General features: G+C 43.1%; 1 protein-coding gene across 4 annotated transcripts; it reads left to right on the top strand.

The window, feature by feature from the left end:
• The first annotated feature begins 2,215 nt into the window (after positions 1-2,215).
• On the top strand, positions 2,216-19,331 carry LOC136588350 (platelet endothelial cell adhesion molecule-like). 4 transcript variants are annotated; one of them, XM_066587490.1, is made up of 9 exons: positions 2,216-2,419; positions 2,505-2,531; positions 4,838-5,131; positions 5,888-6,178; positions 7,814-8,086; positions 8,313-8,588; positions 10,251-10,541; positions 10,934-11,221; positions 16,391-16,647. In XM_066587490.1, the coding sequence occupies exons 1-9, from the start codon at positions 2,386-2,388 to the stop codon at positions 16,630-16,632; spliced, it is 2,016 nt and encodes a 671-aa protein (XP_066443587.1). In that variant the 5' UTR covers positions 2,216-2,385; the 3' UTR covers positions 16,633-16,647. The 4 variants fall into 4 exon arrangements, with proteins under 4 accessions (XP_066443587.1, XP_066443584.1, XP_066443585.1 ...); XM_066587488.1 differs by lacking the exons at positions 2,216-2,419; positions 2,505-2,531 and adding exons at positions 2,586-2,935; positions 16,905-19,331 and having other exon boundaries at positions 16,391-16,498; XM_066587487.1 differs by lacking the exons at positions 2,216-2,419; positions 2,505-2,531 and adding an exon at positions 2,584-2,935.
• Positions 19,332-25,839: the final 6,508 nt, after the last annotated feature.

Raw genomic sequence — 25,839 nt, 5'->3', positions numbered from 1 at the left:
AAGGCACACAGTTTACTTGAACGTAGAAGTGGGAGTACAAGATTTACACTCCTCTTGCAATAAACAATAACTTCTCCAGCACATGCAGGGCTACACAGAATTTCCTGACCCTCTCCTGAAGACTGGGATGAATGGCCAAGCTAAGGGAAGTGTTAGTGGGGCCAGCGGGCTGTTTGTGGAGGAATGAGGGGAACTGTGCAGTCTCTTCTACGAACGCTCTGACTGTGCAGGGGCAAGTTTAACTCACGGTTGCGATGGCTGATTTCCTCCTGGCATCCGTGGGGTCTGCCCTGACTCAGGTTCCCTCTGGAAGGGTGAAGAATACTCCACTACCCCTCCTATCAGATCCTCCCCCTATATCATGTCTGATGGGTTGTCACAGCCCCCCCTTCCCTCTTATACTGACATCACTGGGTATAATATAATTACACTGATCAGACATGACATTCACACACCTTATACTATAGTGACCGTATCCCATCTATTACTACTGACAACCAGCCCCCTATATCATGTCTGAGGGGTTGTCACAGCCCCCCCCCCCTTATACTGACATCACTGGGTATAATATAATTACACTGATCAGACATGACATCCACACACCTTATACTATAGTGACAGTATCCCATCTATTACTGACAACCAGCCCCTATATCATGTCTGAGGGGTTGTCACAGCCCCCCCCCCCCCACACACACACACACTTATACTGACATCGCTGGGTATAATATAATATAATTACACTGATCAGACATGACATCCACACACCTTATACTATAGTGACAGTATCCCATCTATTACTGACAACCAGCCCCTATATCATGTCTGAGGGGTTGTCACAGCCCCCCCCCCCTCCCTTATACTGACATCACTGGCTATAATATAATATAATTACACTGATCAGACATGACATCCACACACCTTATACTATAGTGACAGTATCCCATCTATTACTGACAACCAGCCCCTATATCATGTCTGAGGGGTTGTCACAGCCCCTCCCCCCCTTATACTGACATCACTGGTATAATATAATATAATACACTGATCAGACATGACATCCACACACCTTATACTATAGTGAGAGTATCCCATCTATTACTGACAACCAGCCCCCTATATCATGTCTGAGGGGTTGTCACAGCCCCCCCCCCCTTATGCTGACATCACTGGGTATAATATAATATAATACACTGATCAGACATGACATCCACACACCTTATACTATAGTGACAGTATCCCATCTATTAGTGACAACCAGCCCCCTATATCATGTCTGAGGGGTTGTCACAGCCCCCCTCCCCCTTATAGTGACATCACTGGGTATAATATAATTACACTGATCAGACATGACATCCACACACCTTATACTATAGTGACAGTATCCCATCTATTACTGACAACCAGCCCCTATATCATGTCTGAGGGGTTGTCACAGCCCCCCCCCCCCCTTATACTGACATCACTGGGTATAATATAATATAATTACACTGATCAGACATGACATCCACACACCTTATACTATAGTGACAGTATCCCATCTATTACTGACAACCAGCCCCTATATCATGTCTGATGGGTTGTCACAGCCCCCCCCCCCCTTATACTGACATCACTGGGTATAATATAATATAATTACACTGATCAGCCATGACATACACACACCTTATACTATAGTGACAGTATCCCATCTATTAGTGACAACCAGCCCCCTATATCATGTCTGAGGGGTTGTCAGAGCCCCCCCCTTATACTGACATCACTGGTATAATATAATATAATTACACTGATCAGACATGACATCCACACACCTTATACTATAGTGACAGTATCCCATCTATTACTGACAACCAGCCCCCTATATCATGTCTGAGGGGTTGTCAGAGCCCCCCCCTTATACTGACATCACTGGTATAATATAATATAATTACACTGATCAGACATGACATCCACACACCCTATACTAAAGTGACAGTATCCCATCTATTACTGACAAAGTCTATTTTCATTATTGATATTACTTCTTGGCTGTTGGACACTCCATAAACTTTGATCACAGTCATCTCAGCTTTTGTGAAATGTAAACTCTAGGCGGCGCTCAGACCTTACTAATTTGTTAGGCGGGTGGGTCATGGGGGGTTAATCACTTCCTAGTCATGAGATTTATGAAGCAGCAGTTTCTACAATTTCAAGAGATATTCACTGACTGTTCAGTATTTCCAGACTTCCACTGGGGAAACAATTAGCCAGTCCCCACTGATTGCAGCGCTCACAGCACTAAACCTACTGGGGGAATCGTGTGCCCTGCAAGACGGGATTCAACTGCTAATTAGCATTTTTCTCAGGATTTTTTGGGGGGAGGGGGTTTCGCCCTTTTCCAATGAGATGTATTTACCTATAATTGTCACCGTGCTGGGATGTAAGTGCCGGTAGTTATAATTCTTCATTATGACTGAGATTTTTCTCTGAAAAGTAATGATTGTTTTTCTCTCATCTTGTTCCAGTTTGGTCCGTCACGGGACAGGCAAGTGGTGAGTTCACTAATTTTTGGCAACGGGGTGAGGGTGGGGTAGTTGGGCGTCCTCTATTGTTGTAGGCACAGTAAGTTGGTCATAGACTCTCAAATAATTCTGTTGATATGATCGATAGTTTGCACTTTTACGAAGGATGAGTCTGCTACAACTTAATGATGTTCGAAGGCAACAATGAGAAGATGAGGATTCTGGTGGAACTAGATAGACATGATAAAAAAGAGAGGGGGCATCTTGGAGAAGGTCTGAAGAAGAAAGACCAAGGCTCTGTTCTCATCTCATTTCTTAGTTATGTTCAGAGTATGTGCAGGAAAAGGTTCTGGTACATATGCTAAATGTTCCCATAAGACCTCATTACCTCTACAAAGGCCAAAACAAGTGTCCATTTAGCCTCCATCAGGGTGGTATGTGTTGGCTTACATTCTTTTTTAACTGTATTCGAAAATGTGGCAAACTTTGCTTCTCTATATACTGGGCCCCCACAAAAACCATTTACAGTCTAGTTTACTTTTTCTCAACATTGTGGCCAATGGGCAACATATTGCCAATATGGTAGCCCATGTCAGAGCCTTCCATTGGCAGTATATGTCTCATGGAAGACCCAGTTTAGATGTGAACAAAGCCTGATGGATGAATGTGTAATTTATGAAAGAGACTAACTTAAAGTCTTGGAAAATGGAAGCGTTTGTACAGATTTGATGGAGACAAAGTATTATGGTGTAAAAGTGGAGAAGTTGGGTGCGGGAATATAGTGCAGAGACAGGGCAGTAGAAGAACTTGTTGGACAGAATGTATGGTTTGAGTGATGACTTGTGCGACCGTAAAGAAAGAAAGGTTTATAGTGAGATGTTGCATTTGTGACGGTGTTGGTGGACAATGAGGTTGTGGTATACATAGAGTTGGAGATGTTGAAGGCGTTGGGAAAATGCTTGAGAAGATGGCAGGTATACTTTGGTTGAACAGAAGATTTAGGGGTAATGTTGATGTTGATTAAGATGCTATGGAGCAACATTAACCATATTGGCCAAAATGGTTGTTACGATGATGCCGATGGTATTGGCTAAGATGTAGAGTATATGTGGCTGGTGTCGACATGTAGAAGCTGACCTGTTGGATATCGGAGATATTAAAGGATTTGTCTGAATCTAAGATAGTGGAAATTTTGAGAGAATAATTTGCTTCTTGTGTAATATTTAAAAAATGTAAAAAACTACAATGTGGTGGGGATTACCCAGAGAATGACCTCATCTGTTGTTCCACTTGCCTATGTGACGGTCCACAACGGCAGGTGCTTTTCATCTCTCAAAACCATTTAGCAATCCATTGCTGCCTGGGAATAGTAAAATCCCACTGAATTTCTTCTGAATATTATGGACAGCTAGGCGTGGAGAAGTGGTGACAGATAACATGACTGTGTTCCACCGCCTCACAGATATAACTGTTTGTGTCCTGCTCATGAAACCATTATCTTTCCCTCCAGATGAAAAATGAGATTTTCAATAACTGGGACCTGATTTGACGATTATAGGAACACAGAAGATTGATGGCAGAAAAAAACCTCTTGGTCTACCTGGATTGGCCTTATATTATTTATTTTTCTTGTAGGATATCCTGGGCTACTGTGGTTGTTTGCAATACAATATAATTTCTTCCAGCATACTTATGTCCAGCTGTTAGGACAATGACACATGAATGCTCTACTTTGTACTAAAAGAGAATTGTTGGCTCATATAGACAAAGTCTCTTCAGATACATTTTTCCACTGTCTTTATGTATAAAATAACCACTGGTGGAAAATTTTTTGGCGCAGCAGGTATTCCCCACCCACCTCAATGCATAGCTTTACAATTTCAGTATTCATCCTCAAAAACTTGGTCCAAGCACTTTATAAACCTACAAAGAGTTAAGTTTAACAAAAGTTGGTTCTGAATAATACACTGATTAGTCACTTCCTTCCTCTACCCAGAACCCTCACTACAGTCAGGGCTAGTGATACAGTGGTGTTATGTAAACACTATTATGGGCCATTGTGGGGTTTAATGAGAGGAAAGGATTATATCAAGTAAGGTCATGAGATCTACTAGTGATATCTCCACCTATATCCAAAACAGCTTGATAAAGTATAGAGGAAAAGGTAAGTATAGCCCCCCGAGCTGCCTATAGGGTCTGAAAATGGGTAGTGGGATGTTGTGAAACAGTATTGCCTCCAGTGATAAGTTCCCATTAACAATGATCTTACATGACTGCTTTATCTTTTGATCTTACTCACAAATCAATGCTTTCCATTTGAATCTCTTTCCATTAAGACTTCACGATCAACAGTATTGAACTGAACGCTGTACCATCCACCATACTGAAAAACGGGGATAATTTGGTTCTGGAATGCGTTGTGAAGTTCACCAAGAGCAAAGACTTCGTATTGAACAGCACAATCACCTTTTATAAGGATGATAACAAAATACACACAACCAGCACCATTGAAGACCGAGTGTCCCTCACCATCCCGGTAGTCAGAGTGTCCCATTCTGGACCATACAAATGTGATGTGTCTGTGGCCAGCAGGCCAAAAACAAGTGACAATGTCGAGATTAAGGTGACCGGTGAGTATACAAGAGGGGGGCACCATCCAGATCATTAGATCATCTGATATTTTTGTACAAGTTAAATCTTGAGTTTCCTGTAACATGAAGTAGAACCCAACTTCTGCTCGGATAGGTCCACATATGCAGTAGAGTTAGTGCCAGGTCTTTGCTTTACTTACAGTTGTAGCAAATGTTAACATGACACTTAACGGGTCAAATACATGTATTGAATGAATTAAATGTCAAGTTAAGATTGACTATTTCTGTGCCGATTACTCCAGGAGACTTCCAAGGTACATTTCCAGTTCTGCAGATTTCCTGCAGTACATAATGGGAGTGCACATGACTACTGACAGAACTTTTACTTCAACTTTAGGTGTGCAGGGGGTATATTATTGAATTCCAAATCAGTAGAAAATAAGTAAATTTAACTAAGTCTCTTGGTTTTATATGGATATTTAATCATTGAAATGTTAGAAAATTATAAATTTGATGACCAAGCTACACATAGGAGGATGTGGTCATACAACTTTGGGCAACCACTTTCCAGATGTTGTTTTAAGGCACCACAATAGCTGAAATCAAGAACAGCAACCACTTGGATTTTGTGGGATTGGGCAGTGGAAAACCCAACTATACAGTATCCAAGGCTAAGCATGATGTCATCATCCATGCTTTTGGTCTTCGGACCAGCCTTTGGTTCTAAGCAGGATCGGCCATAATTAGATCTTGATTTTAGCTGGACTATGAGATTATTATATGTTCTTTCTTCAGGGTTGTTTCCTCCTCACATAAATGTTTCCAAGAATGAAGTCAATCAAGGAGATGATGTGACTGTGAGATGTGAGGCTCCGGAGGAAAAGTCAATCATGTTGTTCAAATTCTACAAGATCAAAAACCAGACGGTCGATGAAACGAAGTCCAAAACCACTAATGACAATTATCAGGAAGTCAAATTTAATATCAAAGAAGGAGAGCAAATTTTACACTTTAAGTGTGATGTCTCTCTCGTCCTCATAGGGGAAATCTCCCCATATAGCGAAAGCAAGCATGTCACCGTGTTGGGTAGGTAATGTGCCTCTCATGTATGTCTAATGACTTGTTCCGGTAAGTATAATGCTTCTCATATATGAGGAGAGGAGACAAGAGCGGGTACTTCGGGCGTCCCTGTGATTAAATGTTTGCTCCGCAGTTGACTGAATGTCGGTTCTAACTGAACAATCTCCTGGACCCAGTTAAGGGTAAGAAGAGGCCCAAAGCATTAATGGCTGATGCCAAAAGAAAATAGCACATAGTGATTTTTGCTCCACCAGCTTGGAATCAGTTTATTATATATTGTGAATATTCCTTCCCCATTAGGATCATGTAGGACAGGATTGTAGCAATTGGCCTGAGGCTATTATCTGGTCTTGGAGAAAGGGTGGTGGCAAATACATTTTAAAAGGCCCCAAACAACTTTGAAATGGCATTATTAAAGGGTTGTCCAATTGTAAACTATTGATGGCCTATACTCAGGATTAGTCATCAATAGTAGATTGATGGGGTCTGCTGCCTGGGACCCCCACCGATCAGCCGCTTGCCAGTGTTACGTCTGTGCAGGCTGTGTGAACAACGTTCTACATGGATGCAACCCAAATAGGGTCTGAAGGAAAGAAAGGGGAGTAAGGACATGTATACATGCTGGACAACAAAAACAATATGGATCAGAACATGCATACAACCAACAACTACAGGCAGCAGACCCCTAAATACTTACCAATGTACTACAATTTTGGCCTGAGTACATAAGCTCACAATTCCACATCAAGGGTCCTTGTTGTCTTGTGAGTCCCTACAGTAACAAGATAACCAAACGACAAAAAGGGAGTCTTGCCTACAAGCGGGGCTGTCGTCCTAATATGGACGGCCCTACGGTGGAATGTAGGGGCCTGGCTCGCTCTAGATGGTAACAGGCATCAACAAACTGAGAAGGGAAATACAACACACACATTGAACAGGACAGTTCACACCTAATGTCTAAACACCTACAGACACTGAATAAGTCACTCATCACACCAACAAACAGACAAAGGAATCCCACCCAGAACCTCATGCATGCAGCTTACAAGTTGAAGAAGCACCAGAGTTCTGACCGGGAATGAGATAGGATGAATAAATGACTGGTACCCGCTAGTAAGAGTGGCTGGTATTTATGTGCAGAAGACTGGTGGTGCTATACACACCCAGCCAGCTCAATCATCCCACACCTGTGGAAGTGCGCTCCTGGGAACCCATAGAACTACAGGTCCCAGGAGCACAACATGACAGCCAGGGCGGCACTGAGCTGAGTTCTGCAGCAAGCAGACAGCTCCTTTCCCACTGCAGTGGCTAAGCTTGGTATTGCAGGCAAAATTCGCAATTATTCCAATTGGAACTTGGCCTGCAATACCAAGCCTGGTCACTACAGTAAAAATGGAGCTGTTTGCTTCCTGCAGAATTAAGTTCACTAGTGCACATATTATTTTTTCACTTGGCATATTAAACTAGCTCTGCATGACAGTATTATTTGAACACTGGTGATGTTATGTTAGCTCTCTATGCTTGTAATATTTAGGCACTGGCTGTAATACTGTATATGGCACTGCACATATTATATTGTCTCTGTATTTCCAGTATTATTTTGCCACTGTATTTCGCAGTATTGTTTCATTTTCTACACAGCTCCATTTTCTACCCCAAGAATCGAGGTCTTGCCTTCGCTCAACTTCACCGAAGGTAAAAACATGTCGGTGAAATGTTCTGTCCAAAAGAGTCCCAAACGTTTAGATGACATGAAGGTGACACTGCAGAAGGATGGTCATATTATCAATAGCTCCACCACAAGCACATTGTCCTATTTTCGAGTTGCCACGGTGGATGATATGGGCGAATACACTTGTACGGTGGAGAGTGAAAGAACCTCCAAATCCAGAAGCATCAAGATAGACATAGCTGGTAAATCACAACTCTGTGCATTGGTCATCAGAATCATCCTTCATCATGTAGAACTCCACTTTCTAACCTCATTTCACAGTTCATCTGCCTAAAATACTGAATAATTTTGCTCTAATTATCTTGTTACATCATGCCTTATCCTCCAGAGCTGCATTCATGCTCTGCTGTGATGCACTCTTGGAGTATACTAATTGTCTTCTGCTCATACAATGCATGTCATTTTCAGAACTATTCGCAAGACCCAATCTAACGCTAAGCAGCAAGAAGCAATACATCAACGAGGGCGACTACATATCCTTGAAATGCTCGGTCGCTGGTTTAGCCACTAATGTTTCACGTAGTCTGGCTTATAAATTTATATTAAATGGAGTGAAAACATTCAAGAGAGAGGGAGGCAAGTTCTCCTTAAGCGCAACAGAAAATTATAGTGGATCCTACGTGTGCCAAGTCACAGTATCAAACATTACAAAAGTAAGCGAACCCCTCCACATACAAGCCTACGGTGAGTACGCTGAAGGAGTTAATGCATACTGCAAGCACAAATATTACACTTCAAGAGTCCCTTTCCAGACTGCTGCATATTAAGGAAAAGTTCGGAAACTTTCTAGTGGACTTCGGCCCACATTCAGCAGTCTTTATGCCACTTTTTAGTGTAAAATGTGCCTTTTAAAAAGGTGTTAAGTGGCCCAACTTGTGGACTTTTTACTTGGTCAGTAGTGACAAAAAAGTGGGCATGTTCTCTAAGGAGATGTATTTTAGGTCCCATTTAAATAGGGGAGATGGAATAATTCCTTCACAGTGACACCTATTGGAAGGTAGCATTCCTTCAACTCAAAGTTAGACTCTTTATACAAGCCTTGTAACAATGACCGGGAATCGCCTTCCAATAGGTGGCACTGTGGAGGTATTATTCCATCTTCCTTATTTGCATATTACTGAGAGGAGCATGCATGGCCTTTTAAGTCTTGCCATCTAGGTGCTCTCCTCAAGGAGAAAAGATAGCGTTTCTGACCCAGGTCCCATTTAGTAACTATATTGAAAGGGTAAAATGGCACAAATTTATTATGAAAATTGGAGTAGGTAGTTTGGATTATTTTTCAGCCCAAATACACCAAATGTAGTAAGAAGCATGCACCTTTTAATAACTCGGGTGAAAATTGTAGGACTTTGGAGATATATACTATCATATATAACCTTACTGATATTATGGATTCTGGTAACCACTATTTTTGCTATCAGTAATGCTTAGTTGAAAACTTCTGCTGACCTGATCCCACCTACAGCTGAGGGTCTTGGCCTCTTGATTTATAATATAGCTGTTTCCATTCACTGACTGTTAGAATTTGAACTACAAAAGTTGCAGAACTTTTTATGATATGATTAATGCGATTTCAAAAATGATGTATCATGGCGTCGCTCTGGAAGCTCATGGCTATCACCTCAGTGGTCATCCAAATCATACAATGGCATTATATGCGTGCTATTAATCACCATGATCAGATGACCACTAGATACATTGTTATTGGCCACTGGGCTCCTACTTAAAGAGCATTTCCCTCTAAGAATCTGGATGACAACTAATATGGCCATCACTATGGCTCTCACAGAGGCTGTCGCACAGATTTCTTAGACCCTTGAATGATAATCTGTTTGACAAAGTACAGGAGTGGGGATGTATATGTATCAGTGTAGCATCCAGTAGGTTTCCCATTCTACATTGTAGGAGAGCCAGGTAACAGGGTTGCCAGCCGTCCAGAAATTACGGCACTTTTTTTCCCCCAGTGTCTGTGGGAAACAAATGCGTCCGTAAATTTTTTTTTTTAGGCTGTTGGCACTTGATTAGGTTATTACGACTGTAATTATCATTTTACAGCTCAGTAAATGCTGGTAATACATTCATATCAGTATCTGATCTATAGACGTGTTAAATCATAGACTTTATTATTCATTATGGGGTTTCTAAGGTGTCCATAAAAAATATTGCCTGTTCGTGATTTGTGGATAAGTTGTCCAGAAAAAATAAAAATTCAGGCTTGCAACCTTGCTGGTCAACTCTTAAAGGAGCTGTGATGAGGACTATTTTGTATCTATCAATTAATCTCTCAGTAGTGTTGTATACTATGTATATATTGACAGTTTGATCTCCTGTATCCTTTACTACCAGCTCCAGTCAAAAACCTAGTACTGACCTACATGAGTAACAACAAGACGGTGGTCCTTGGTGATACCCTGGAACTAACTTGCAAATGCGAATCTGGGACACCTCCCATAACGTATTCCTTATTTCAAGGGAACCAAACGCTGGGTCAAAAGACAATGCAAGGAAACATGGAAGCTCGATTTCTAGTCAATTCGTCCAAGTCACATGACCTGGGGCAATACAGGTGCAAAGCGACCAACAGAAATACCCAGCATACTGGAAAGTACAGTAACATAGTGAACGTCACAATCATCAGTAAGTCCTGTGGGTAATACCAGTCTACGGAGGGATATTTTGCATGTGCTGAGTCCATTGTGGTGAAATAAGGGAATGCTATACTTGAGAATGCATAGTGCTGTATGAGGATACAAAATAAGGAAATGGACGGGTGATAGTAATACTGTGACAATTGTGAAAGTGCTGTACAATGTTTGCCATCTAGTTACAATGAAAGAGCTGTGCAGGCTTCCCATACATAGGTCAAATGTAGCATTTCAAAGAGAAGTCCACTTTGACACCATGTAACATCTTATGACTAGATATATACTGTGCAAAAGAAAACAGAATAACTTCAGTTTTCACTTTTTATGCTCCAGTCACACCCAAAGTTGACTTTACTCTTCCCTCGCATCTCTTGTTTCCTACAGTCCCAATTAGCAGCGTAGACCTGGAAATCATCCCAAGCAGTGGTAATGTGGAGGAGGGGTCCGAACTGTCCTTAATTTGCAGGGTAAAGGATGGGACATTGCCAATCAACTTCAAGTTCTACAAAATGAAAGGAAACAAGTTCCCTCTGCGCAATGTAACTGAGAGAGAGAAGCTGTACGCGGTCTATGAGCTGCCAACGTTTAGCAAACAAGGTGATGGCACCTATATCTGCGTGGCATCCAACGGGGCGCACAAGGAAGTCAGGAGCAACTCTAAAGACGCGAAAGGTCAGAAATCTGTAAATATGCATTTTTCCTAATATATCAAAGAGGGTAGAGTAGTGGGGTATATAGAGGTGATGGGGAAAATTCAAGATTATAGACCATTAAGGCACTCTATATCATGTCTTATGGTATACTTATATCCATTGCTGCTGGAGTTTCAAACAGTTGTGTGATTTGGAAATCACAGTTTCAAAATCTCTGCTAGGTAATTCTGAGTTAAAGGGGTTATCTCACTGTTGGCTATTGGTGACCTAGCATCAAGATAGGTTATCAATAGCAGATCGGTTAGCAATCTGCTGCTCAGGATCCCCAACCATCAGCTAATCCCCATACAGAGCTGTCATTGTTGCCGATAGCAGACAGCTCCATACAGTGTGATGTGGCCCCAGCTGGTACTGCATGAGAAGTCCCATTTACTTCAATGGAATTTAGCATGTAATACCAGATGATACCACTGCACAATGTATGGAGCTGTCTGCTTCTGCCAACAAAGACACCTTCATACTGACGCTGATCAGCAGGGATCCCAAGCAGCAGATCCCTGCTTATCTGAGGATAGGTCATCAATAGTAAACAGTGGGACAACCCCCTTAAGAGAGACTGCTCCCCCAGTCAAGCACTCATCTATTTAGCTAGAGCAAGGAAAGAGCGTCTTTCTGTTACTGGAGGTCCCTGGTACATCCATACATTGTGGTCCCAGTAGCAGTAAACCCTATAATGAACTTTTTGTTGGGGGAGCTTTGACAGGCTCCTTAAGGTTTCCTTACTGACCTATGCTGGTTCAGGGTCTGCACTTAACATTCTTTGCTATGTTACAATCTGGAAGACATATTAAAGCAAATTTACTAATGCGATTCCGTCTAGACCTTATAAAATATGACAAGTTTTGTGCATTGCCAACACATAATATTGCATTAACTTGTAGACCTTTTTATGAAGCAAATGCATGAAAAAAAAAAATAGTCCGGTGGGCTTCTATCAATGAAAGTGCTGAGGGGTGCTGATACTTATTAAGAAAGGTTTAAACCTTGAAGTGCAAGACCAGTGGCATGACACAGAAGGGAGAATTATTTATCTGCGTATCAAAATGGGAATGGAAAATATCAGCATTTATAATGTGTATGGCCCTAATACAAGCAATAAACAGTTTATGCAGAATATATCTGACAAACTACTTATTGACACGGTGGAACATAAAATAGTGGGGGGAGACTTTAATGCAGTGATTAAAGCGGTAGAGGACCGTCGTGGTCAGGCGGTTAGGGTCGATAACATTAGAAGCCAAGACTCTAATCTCCACAATTTCTTACAAGCATCCAAACTTAGGGATATATGGCGGGCGCTCAACCCTGAGGGACGGGAATTCACACACTATTCACATGCACACAACTCATGGTCCAGGATAGATTATATGCTAGTGACACCACACTTGATACCCAAAATATCTAGTATTTCTATAGGGGAGATGGTAATTTCAGACCATGCGCCAGTAGTGCTATCTCTGAGAGAGGGGGTCCCCGAGAGGTACTGACTATTTGTGGAGATTCCCATCATATCTGATAGAGGACGAAACTTTTTCTGCTTTTCTGAAGGGATGGTGGTTAGAATATATGTCTGATAATGAAGAACACGCTAATAATCCCCAGTTGTTATGGGACGCAGCCAAAGCCGTAATCCGAGGCAGGATAATTGCATATGTGATAGCCTTAAAAAGAAATATTAAAGATAAAATAAGTCAATATAGTGTACAATTACGCAAGGCTTACACTAAGTTCCAGAGAAATCCAAATGACCAGAACAAGCAGAAATGGATGACAGCAAAGGAGTCCTATGAAGCTTGGCTTCACAAAAGAGAACAGCTATCATATTCCCGAAAAGAGGCAAAACTGTTTAAATACGGTAACAACGCAGGAAAAATAATGGCTAATTTAGCAAGAGGACCCTTTCAGAGATCAAATATTGTAGGCTTGAAAGACACCTCAGGAAAACTACAGTCTCATCACCAAGAAATTAATAACTTATTCTTCAAGTTTTACTCAACACTCTATTCACAGTCACAATCGGGAGTGGAGGGGGTGGAGGACATGTTTTCAGACATAACCTGGCCCTCGCTGACTGAGGAACAAAACTTAGAACTAAATGCCCCCATAGATCTAACCGAAATTAAGGAGTGTATTAAAAATTTGGGAAATAACAAGGCCCCGGGACCAGATGGGTATACAGGTGAGTTTTACAAGATATTAAAAGACCAGACTGCCCCACTACTTGAAACCTTGTTTAATGGGTATATGCGAGACAGTCCCATTCCCTCGGCCATGAACACAGCCCATATTAAACTGATACCCAAGCCCGGAAAAGATCCTACGGATGCAAAATCATTCCGACCAATCTCCTTAATCAATACTGACCTAAAGTTGATGGCAAAAATTATGGCAAATCGCCTTGCCAATATCATGCCCCAGTTAATTTCCCCATTGCAAACTGGCTTTACAAAAGGACGCTCGGCCATCATGAACATTCGGAAAATCTTAACAGTGCTTGATGACATAAAATTACACTCTTCTGCCCATCCCACTCCGGCTCTTCTCGCAATAGACGCAGAAAAGGCATTCGATAATGTCTCATGGAAGTGGCTGAAAGTAGTGATGGAAAGGATGGGCTTTATAGGCCCCTTCTGCTCCTATCTATGGAATCTGTACTCCTCCCCTCAGGCACAAATTTATACACTAGGTTTTCTCTCTAGACGATTCCCCCTACAAAAAAGTACCAGGCAGGGATGCCCGCTCTCGCCACTTTTATTCAACCTTGCAATAGAACCGTTAGCAAGACTACTAGAAGGGACTACAGGGATCAAAGGTATCAAGATCCGTAACAAAACAGTCAAGACAATGCTATTTGCGGATGATATTTTGTTGGCACTTGGTAGTCCGCACACTAATTTGCCACAGGTTTTTGCTATATTAGAATCTTTTGGGAAGAAATCAGGTTTCAAGGTAAACACTACTAAATGTGAATTGCTGGACATATCCCCCCATGGCAAACTCACTGGCATAGATCTCAAAAACTGCCCCGTCAGTATAGTCAAAAATAGTATTAAATACTTGGGAATAAATATAGGCAAGAGACCAGAATCCCTTTACTCTCTACACTATCCCCCATTGATACTAAAGATTATAAAGGAACTGGATAGATGGGGTTATCTCCCTCTTTCCCTTCTGGGCAGATGTCACCTAATTAAAATGGTTGGCTTCCCAAGACTCCTTTACCCTCTGCAGACAATACCCCTCTTACTACAAAGGTGCGACTTGAAGAAATTGCACACGGCATTCACGACCTTTATCTGGTCTCGGAGGCGAGCACGTATTGCCCTGAAAAAATTGATGCTCCCCGGGAGTAGAGGTGGAGTAAATTTCCCAGACATCCGTATGTACAATGTTGCTAGCCTTATGCGACATTCTCTGGACTGGCTAAGGGGATCTAGTGATTTTTCTAATAATGACTTAGAGGTGGAACTATTCAACCCATGGAGCTTAAACGCCCTCTTGCATACAGGTTTTTCTAATCTTCCTATTGAAAGTAAACATTCTATATTGGCTAGAGACACTATAGCAGCCTGGAAGATAGCCCGTAAGACATATGAGCTGCCATTTAAAATCTCCAAACATATGGACTTGTGGAATCACCCAGAATTTAAAGAAGGAAGGGAAAACAAAATGTTCAAAATGTGGCGACAGAGGGGTATCATAAAAGTTCAACACCTTATACATCCAGAAGCCCCTAGATATAAGACTTTTAGGGAGCTGTGCATAGAACACAATTTACCGACATCACATTTCCTCCCATACGCCCAAGTACAAAACTTCTTACAGAAAAGACTAACTGATATAACAAAGGAGGCAATATCTAACCCCATCGATACACTAGTTAAAAATCTCTCACATAAATATTCAATTTAGAGAGGGGTGGGTGACGGAGAACAGCTCTAACCTATTCAAAAAATGGTCCCGCGACCTACAGGACTCGGAACTTCCCGAGGGAATGATTAAGAGCTGGATCTCTGTGAGAAAGGCGATCTCAAATGAAGGTGGTGGGAAACATACTTTAAAATAATCCACGGAGCAATTTATGGGTTTGACAAACCGCAGAATCCAAATGTCCCAACAAGGTTACAAGCTTGGCCTAGATGCACCACGCCTAAATCTGATTTCTTACATGGCATTTGGCAATGCCCGAAGATAAGTAGATACTGGGTTGAGATCCAAAAGTTGGTGCAAGACATAGGAGGTCAGAACCTGCAAATAACACCACAAGTATTTATACTTCACCAATTTCCAGAACAGATGAGAAAGGTTAATATGACCCATACCATACTCCTGATCGGCAAGAGATGCCTTCTGAACAACTGGCTGCTACCCAAACCCCCGGGAATAAATGATGTCTTACAACAGTTAAAACACCTCCTGAAAATGGAAAGAACTGAGATTGAGCGATGTGTAGAATCTCAAGCTCCTAAGTTTTTCAAAAAGTGGAGGGATTTCATGGAAAAATTTCTTGGCCACGGGGAAATTATGGAATGTATGGCACAGTTCACCAACACTACTTGGTACCATAATAATGATAATATGAACAGACTAGGATTATTGAAAGTAACGTGACTGACCAGGGAAGGGAGGAGGAGCTAGGGGGATACGACGCGGGATAGTTATATTCAGTTGGATGTTATATGTTTATTAAAATGTTGATTAATAAAGGGATATGGAGGGAGGGGGGAAGAGGGGAATAAAATGTTTGATGACATATAGATGACCGAGAGTTAATCACCTTCACATAAACTATAGAAATTGTTCAGTACTGTTATATAATCAACCACTGCAATTTATCTGTAAAAGTAATATATGCTGTACGGGCTTCTTTTTGAGTTGTATTTATAATATACTCATGTTTGTATACCATAAAAATGTCAATAAAAACGAGTTATTAAAAAAAATGAAAGTGCTGAGATTAATAGGAAAGGGGGTGTGGCTTGAATGTGACATTGTGCACCAAACATCTGGAGCAAATTGAGCCAAACAATAGATGGTATAAAGTTAGACAAACCGTGGCTGCAGATGCAGTGCATTGTGGAAGTCTGACTAACATGGGTGATTTACTGATGTTTTTTACTCCTTTTAGCCGTCCTCGCCACCTGGAAGAAGGGGGTTATCGGCACGTTTGTCACGCTGATCATCTTAGCTGCCATTGCCATCTGTGCATATATGCACATGGATAAGAAGAGGAAGGGTAAAGACAGTCATTGTATCATCAGTTCAATAGTGAAGGCAGAGGGGCAGCGCATACGTATAGACTTGGGACTTGCTCTCATGCTATTTTCATGCGTAGGGTTGGGATGTTTTAATGTTAAATTAATGCTCTAGTCCAGGTGTAGTGCACCAAAGTAGCGCCCCGCGACCTCTCTTCATACACACCCCGATGCTCCAGGGCGTAAATGTACGTCCTGGAGCAGGAAGGGGTTAAATGGTCTAATATGTATAGCAACAAAAATACACACCGATACTGGTCATCATTGGTATGACATTTTCACCGGATGGCCACAGTCTGTGAAGAAAATGCTAGATTGGTTATTATACCCTATGTTAATTGCACTTTTACTTTGTTTTAACATGTTAAATTGTTGTCTTACATACAGGATTTGTAAGATCCCCTAAGCAGAAATGAAAACCCTCCAGTTTCATCTCCAAGGAGGAATCGCCATAATGCATATCATACGCTATGGAGCTGAATAGAACAAAGTGATGATCGCTTACTGAAGAGTGCATTCATTAAAAAGGACAGCTGCTCAAAGATGGATGGACTGTGCTTTGAAATGTGTTTTAAAAATGTATAATATGTTGCCGCTTAATGGAACGTGCAGAAGGCTATCCTACACCTCTTTAATATAGTGTTCTGCTTTTGCTGGTCTTATGAAGACACACGCTCGCTCCTTCTCCTACCCAGGGATAGCACAGTTGCCATAAGTTCCTGCGTGGGGATGCCCTACGGGGTGTTACCATGTACGGGGGACGGGTGTGAACTCCTGAAAAGTGCCTAGGTGGTTCACACCCTTCTCCCAGTGCTAGGTATGGAAGCCTGTACCCTGTCCGCACACTAAACCATCCAATGTTTCCTTGCAACTTCCATTATTGTGTGTATAATTTCTACTGTCAATCATGAACCCTTCAAACTTGGGGGTAACATGTTCAAAAATATTTCTCCACAGACGCTCATTATGGGTCATTACGTTAGACTGAGCCTTATCCTTTTCATGAAGCATAATATATATATATATATATATATATATCGAAGACTACATTCTGTAGCATTAATACATCTCTTAACAGCACCAAACAAGTTACATTGTGTAGCTAAGCTACAATTAAATATTCTTAACACATCATAGTCCAAAAATTAAATGTTGAGGGAAAAAAAAATATTTAGATGGCATCCACTGGGCCTGTAGATTTGCTGCCTGAGCTACATCTGCTCCCACCTGAGATACTTTATTCTTCATTACCCTATTAGTGGAGTTCAGTCCACCCACTGCAGTACCTACTCCTGCCAGTAGGGCATCATGCCATTCCCTTCTTTGCCTGTTGCACTTATACAATATGGGGAATGAGATATTGAAGTGCATCACTGTTCTCCGTGATTTAGTGCACACCTTCCTACAGGTGCATCAGGTTATACGTATCTATTTCAGGAGTTTTTGTCATTAGTGTTTAAGAAAAAACTGAGCAGTGGTGTTATGATACGGAAGTGGGGAGGTACAGCTGCATATCAATATGCCACACCAGAGCCTGTAGATACGTCTCGGACTAATGGTTTTGTACATATTATTTGGGCAGTGACTAATGGCTTGTTCATAGCCATATTTAGGCCACTCATATTCCTTGCTCATAACAGCCATGTGCATTTGATCTGGCTTGCAACGAACATGGGTACTTGTGAGATTTGAAACTGTATTTTTGGGTCAGTTCCCTCTGAGTATATTCTTCTATGTGTTCCCAGGAACCTTGGTCTACCTTGTATACAGGTCCTATTCCAGGGAAAGTGACCCGATACAATATACAGGTCATGTTACCCTCACATTTCACTGGAAAAGAGCCAAAAATGCAATACCCTACGGCAGAGGCGTAACTTGAAGCTCCTGGGCCCCGATGCAAAACTTGTAACAGGCCCCCCAAATATAATGCTTTACTTATAGTATTGGGTTCCCTATATGGAGAAGAGAGGCCTTATGGGCCCCCCAAGGCTCCTGGGCCTGGGTACAACCGCATGCCCTGCATCCTCTATAGTTACACCCCTGCCCTACGGCCACTGTGCCGGTCTTATGGCAATCGTGCCTGCTCTGCACCTTATCAGGTATTGCATTTTTGCCTCTTTTCCAGTGAAATATGTTTTTGTGTTCCCCCTCACCTCTGAGATGTTAATTTAATTCACAGTGATATGTTACCCTCACACATCCAATATCCCAGATATTGCATACATAATCTGAGGGAACCCCACTTTCACCTGTTTTAACTAACACTTCTCCCTTTTTCTCTTCTTCTTCTTATAAGGACAACCATGACACTTATTTATAGGATATAATGTCACATGATTACTCTCCTGCCCCGGTCACTCTGGTTATTGAAATAAATAGGACTCCATGTTCTATCCTATGTGTAGCCATTTTGTGAGCCTGTAGCCATCTTCTGTGTCAATTATTTTGCACTTTTTCTTTAACAAGATTTGCTAAAATGTATTGAAGAATAAGAAGGGAACTAGATAATTAGAACATTCCAAGGCCCTAGATTGAATGTCTCGGATCATAGCGCCCTGTTCTCCTGTCTCTCTGTAAATAATTATTGTTTATAATCAAAGTACCTTTGTATTCGGAGAAGTTAATCATGTAGGATTCTATTGCTTCTGTGCTGCTTTTCCTGCAGCAATTTAGATGCTAAATTCCTTATCTTGTATGTTTATGTTTCTTTGACTAATAGTAATAAATTAATTATAATAGATTTGAATTATTGTAATTAGATCACGTGCCTCTATAAAAGCTGTGTTCGGTCAATCAATAAACAGATAACTTCATCACGCTAAGAGTTGATGTGGTGATAGTTATTCTCCTGAGCTCAACTTACCTCTAACATTGAATTTGGACTTTCAGGCCTCCTGCCCACGGTCATGGTGGACTCCCCCAGTGGAATATTGCGGCAGAGTCTGATATGGCACCCCACGAAGACCCCATACTCACCTCTCCGGATCCGCCGTAGGAGCCCTGTCCAATGAGCCGGCTCAAAGTCACATTCAGAGAATGAGTTGCTAATGAGTAAGGGATTCACAGTCCAAATTGGAGAGACTGGAATATCTTTGTGACAAGTCCACACACTGGCCATCCCACAGGTCTTTGGGTTCTTCAATGATCAGTGGTGGCAGAGAAATAGGAACAGAATAGATGATACCACCCCTGGCAGGCATTTTTGAGGCTTTGGAGAGCTTGTGCAAAAACAAAATAATCAAGGGCTTAGAACAAGGATGGATGCGAAATGGTTAATAAACAAAAGATGATGTATAAAAAATCCAAAAGAAATGTGGATATATGCGCTTAACCCGTGCGCTGGTGGCTGCGATCCCTTACAGCTCTGCACACTGCTGTGAGTAACCATCCCTGGATTAGTTCCCTCTATCTTATTGGGTCAGTTTTCTCTATCTGAGTGCATCGTCCTATGTGTTTCAAGGGACCTTGGTCTACCTTGTATACAGGTCCTATTGTGTGGAAAGTGACACTATATAATATACAGGTCATGTTACCCTCACACATCCAATACCCCAGATATCATATACGTAATCTGAGGTAACCCCCTCTCTCAGCTGTTTTAACGAACACTCCTCCTGGTGTCAATGCATCTCCTTTTTTTCTTATTATTATAAGGACAACCATTACGCTTATTTTACAAAGGATATAATGACACATGATTACTCTCCTGCCCCGGTCACTCTCTTGCACTGACTAGAGTGGACTCTGTTTTCCCATCAAGCTTCACTGAAGTGCTTGTTGTCAGCAGTACTTGGTAAGTACTTGTATCGTAGTCCTAGATATTTTCTCACATACAATTTAAAATCCCCCAGTCTCCTGGCTTCAGAAAATGTGTTGCATGCACGAAGTCAATATCTGGAAGGGAAGCAAACACTTGTTCATGCACCAGATTTAAATGTTTTTGCAGGGCCTGGATATACCCGTTGAGAATATCATGCTGCTTCTGCTACACCTGCAGAGAGTACAGCCCTGTTCTGGGAGCTGATCCAAAGAGGATCTCAAAGGGAGGCAATCCTGACTTCCTATTGGGAGTGTTCCTGACTTCTGGCAGGGAGTGTGAAAAGCTCATTATATTCCTAAAGATTCCATGATTTCTTTCCTGATCTCCCCTGTAAAGTGGGTACCTTGGTCACTTTCCATAGTCTCTGGAACCCCATATCGGCAAATTACCACATTCAACAATTTCTTGGCTGTTGCTTTTGTAGTGGCAAGTCGATACCTGATAGGATAGGCCTTGACGCATAGAGATAAGCTGTCACCACAGATATGGCATACTGCTATTTGCCAGTCTTTGGTAACTCAACTGTATATAGCCAATTTGCAACCTTTATAAGGGGGTAGAGCGGCCTAGGTGTGTGCCTTTGTGCTGTCTTCACTACTTTCCCTGTGTTATGTAAAGCACAGGTCATACACGCCTGGGTATACCTGGCTGCGACTGTGCTGAATCTAGGAGTAATCCAATATTGAGAGACAAGGTTACACATATCAGTCATTGACTGGCCTGTTTGTCCATGTGCACAGTGGGTGGCCATCATTTAGTAGAGGGAGACATAATCGGTGGTCTCTTCCCCACTGTCCATCTGGCTTGCCCCTGCCCTCCTCTAGCTAGGTTCTGAAGAGACTTGAGCCGAGGTTACAGCCTGGATGTTGATTTGCCATCCTACCCTGGATTTACTGAAGCTGCCTTGGCAGGGGTGTCCGCACATTAATTTTCTTTTGCTTCTATACGGTGCTCCTTTAGTATCCCTAGCTGTGTAAGTAACGTAAGAGCTTCCATATTGGACCCTAGTCATGTGCTATCTCAAAAGCATCCCTGGAATCTGTGTAAATGTTTGCCGTCTTACCCTCTGCCACTCTACACACTTCTGTCAGTGCCTTCAATTCTGCCTCTTGTGCTGACAGGTGAGGGGGATGTGGTTCTGGTTTTGTTACCTCATTCTGTGTGACCGCTGCATAACCGCTTGCCATTTTCCTGGTATCTACAAAAAAAACACTGTTAGCAATGGGTTCATCTTTTACATATTCAAATCCCTCAGTTCCTTGTGACATGAGGGCAATGCAGTCCGGTGGCAGGAATGCATTCTGTTTAGAGATGAGCGAGCATAATACTCACTAAGGACAAATACTCGAGCGAGTATTGTCCTTTTCGAGTACCTGCCCGCTCGTGAGAAAAGATGCGGGGGTGAGCGGTGTGTTGCGGGAGTGAGTGGGAGGGAGTGGGGGGAGAGATCTCCCCCCTCCCCCGGCACCCGAATCTTTTCTCAGGAGCGAGCAGGTACTAGCTAAGGACAATACTCACTCGAGTATTTGTCCTTAGCGAGTATGCTCGCTCATCTCTAATCCTGTTCTAATTTCTTTAATAATCTAAAATACGAAATGTTCTTAACCTTCCTTCCCCCTTCCAAATCCAGTGGAAGAAATGTAGCTGGATTTAGAGTTATACCACACTTCAATGTAACATTTGGGGTTTGAAGTAACTGCACAAATGTATTAAGGGACTAATACCCCAATACTGCTTCCTCATATATTGACTGGGCATGTCCCCGACATTGAGAATCTACCCCCACCTTTTTTTTCTTACACACTTTAGGTACACCCTTGTCATTATTTTAATTCTGTTTTTAATGTACCTCTCAGGCTTGTCAAGTATTCATAATAAGCAGAACCCAATACCAGGTCCTGGCTAACGGTCTTGAATAACACCCAACACCCTAGAAAAACAGGTACCCGTTCACACTATAGGCATCATTTTTCCTGTGTGGCCGTCCGCAATTAGACTGGGGGCATCAGCCTGACTGACGCTCCCTTAACCATCTAACAAAAACTTACCAACGACTTCTTGTTGTGTCAAATGTGGGGTAGGTCACAGCTTTATTAAAATATTTACCTAACTATTTTAAACTCTATAACCCTTCCCATGCTACAACCCGCTTAACTTTAACTGATTTTAACTTTAAAGTTCCACTGGACGTTTGTAAGCCCGCTTTCCTTGGGCTTGTAAACCTTCCTCCTAGCCAGCATGGAAAGTTCAGGCCACGCGGCATGCGCCGTATTGCCTATGGCGCATTCCGCCCCACCCCACGAACCAGAGCTAAGGCAGCTTCAACGCCATCCTGCAGTCCTGACAAGAAAGTGTCCAATTCGACATCATTCAGGTGTACCCCGTCATCTCTCAGTGCACCTCTCTCTCTGTCCTCCAACTCCCAATGGCGTATAGCAATCCCTCCCAGGGAATGAACGAACTTTGAAATCCTCAGGTTGACCACCTTTCGCACATTCTCGATTGCTTCGGGGTTTTTTGCCCCCCTCCAACATCTCCTGGCGATAATATCCGACCACACAAGCACGGATTCTCGAAAGCACTCCCTAAAACGGAGCATGTCCTGTTTTATTAGGACGAGTAAATCGCCCATCTTCACTTTTCCTAGGTCGTTCCCCCCGGCGTGCACGACCAAACTGACTCTCCGGGGGGGTCCACCTGCTGATTTCCGTAACAATTTGCAGCAATCGAGGCCACTGCAGGCCTCGAACTCCGTGCCAGTTTACCACCGTGTCCGTCATTCCTAAGCTCCTTCCTAAAGGCCGAGTTGCTGCCCTCTTTTCCGCCCAATACACGAATGAATGCCCGACAATCCAGACTTTCCATGGTTCCGCAGCTGAAACATAGAAACAAAGAAAACAGAACCCGTACCAGCCAACCGAAAACGCCATTAACCCAAAACAAACTACTCAGACCTTAGCGTTCTTATAATACTAAATCCGGTCTAATGTATGATTTGTAGGCCTGCGACTTCCATCTACCCAGCCGCTTTAAATCCTCTTCCTGCATACCATGTGCGTCTGCCATGGTTGCTGCCCCAATTCTGAACGAATGCGTACCGAACTCGGACGCATTCAGACCTGCTGCGCGTAGGGCTGCGTGAAAAACCGCCGAAAACTGGAACCGAGTGAGGGGGGCGCCCGCCGAATGTACAAAGAATTGGTCACAGATATTACGCGAGCTCATATACTCCCGAACTGTACTTACCGGGCACCACTTGGAGCCAAGGCTGTTAATTGCTATCCACTCTCCTCTGCCATACATGTCCGTTTTGGACTTTCTGATACATACCCGTAACGACTCTCCCGAGCAAATTACGTTGTTGTGTCGCAGGCCGCCAGGCTTATTTTTGCTTGCTGGAACCAGCTCACCAATCCGCAATGCCGCGAAAAACGCCACCGAAAAAGCAGCACTGAATAACAACGCTTCTGAACTATTAACGCAAACACTTTTCAACAGCTCTAATAGCCTTATTAACAGGGAAAACGTAATCGGCCGTCGCCTATCAATGCGCGTCTTTTCTTTTTTCCAACCGCGTATTATCTGGCGAAAAATAAACTCCTTCGTGACGTCCGCCTTGCCATGTAGTTTTAACAAAAAGGCTACTCCCGCTAAATGTTTTTTAGCTGCTCCGACCGACCGACTCTTGTCCCGCAACGCTAACAACATGTCCAGCGTGGCCGCCCGCGCCTTTTTGCCGTCGACCACGCAACCGCCTGCCAATGATAGCCAATGTAACCAAATGGAATTGTAACTCTTCCACGTCGCGCACGTGACCGATGCCTCGACCAGCTTCAGCAATTCTGATCTGCCAGCTTCCATAAGTGATGAGGGCATCGTGCCCCCTCGGCCTCCGCCTGAGGGTGCCGCTCTCTGAACGCCTCCATCTGTAAACGAGAGAGTGCGTCAGCCGCTCCATTGTCACAACCTGGAACATGCCTGGCTCGCAAGTAAATATTGTTTTGCAGGCATTTCAAAACCACATGTCTCAACAACGCCAACACGGGTGGAGAAGCCGAGGTCTGCTTATTGATCACCTGAACCACCACCGCATTATCTGACCAGAAACAAACCTTGCGGTCCCGAAGCTCTGTGGTCCATAATTCCAACGCTACCACCAAAGGAAAAAATTCCAACAGTGTAACATTTTTGGTCCATTTTTTATCCAACCAACTCTGAGGCCAGGGCTCCCGGCACCAGTGGTTATTAAAGATGACCCCAAACCCTCCCGATCCCGCCGCGTCCGCGAACAGGCATATGTCGCTACCCGTCACCTCCTCCTTTGGGCACATCACTTGCCCGTTGAAGGATTGCAAAAACACCTTCCAGATATGTAGGTCTGCTCTCATTCCTTGTGTCACCCGCACGAAATGATGGGGTTCCCGTACCCCCGCTGTGGCTAAAGTCAGTCTTCTCGAGAAGACCCGCCCCATGGGGATGACTTTACACACAAAATTAAGCAGGCCTGCCAGCCTCTGAATCTGGCGCAGGATGACCTTCCTGCAGCTGGCCACCTCATTGACCACCTGGTGTAGCCTTGCCACTTTTTCAACTGGTAGCCTAAACATCATATCCTAGGAGTCGATCTCGATCCCGAGGAAGGTGATCCGGGTTAAGGGGCCCATAGTTTTCTCTTCCGATAACGGGACCCCCACCCGTCACATGAGGGACTGGAAAGTTTTAAGCAAAAATACGCAATCGCCCGAGTTTTCCGAGCCGATGAACAAAAAATCATCTAAATAATGTATCACCGATGAGATGCCCGTCTCATACTTGAGTAGCCACTCCAGAAAAGAACTAAACAATTCGAAATAATAGCATGAAATAGAGCATCCCATCGGCAGACACATGTCTATAAAAAACTGATTGTCAACCCGGCACCCCAGGAGGTGGAAACAATCGGGGTGCACTGGTAACAAGCGAAAAGCGGACTCAATGTCCGTCTTTGCCAGCTGAGCTCTCCTACCCGCCGCCCTGACCAAACGTACCGCGCAATCAAACGACGTATACGAGACCGCTGCCTGTTCTTTTGATATTCCGTCGTTAACTGAATCTCCGGCTGGGAAAGAAAGGTGATGAATTAAACGGAATTTTCCGGTTTCCTTCTTGGGAACTAAACCCAAGGGGGACACCCGCAAATTCGTAAAAGGCGGTACTTCGAAAGGGCCGGCCATGCGGCCCAGCTCCACTTTTTTAATCAATTTTTCTTTAACTAACTGGATATTGTCTAACGCCGATTTTAGGTTAGGTGCAAACATAGACGCGGGGGAAAAAGCGAACGGAATCATGAAACCTTCTGAAAAACCATCCTTAAGAATTTTGCCGCCTGCTTCATGTGGTATCTGTCTAACCACAGATCCAGGACCCGGCTTTTCACTGGGGTTCGGTGCTCCACCGGCACCACCCACTGTGACAGACGCTCTTTGTTTTTTGAAGCAGCGAACTGCTGCATGCTGCCCCCCG

The sequence above is a fragment of the Eleutherodactylus coqui genome, chromosome 13, assembly GCF_035609145.1.
Source record: "Eleutherodactylus coqui strain aEleCoq1 chromosome 13, aEleCoq1.hap1, whole genome shotgun sequence".
Classification (NCBI taxonomy): Eukaryota; Metazoa; Chordata; class Amphibia; order Anura; family Eleutherodactylidae; genus Eleutherodactylus; species Eleutherodactylus coqui.
The sequence above is the reverse complement of the archived record's forward strand: the minus strand, read 5'-3'. Positions and strand labels throughout refer to the sequence as shown.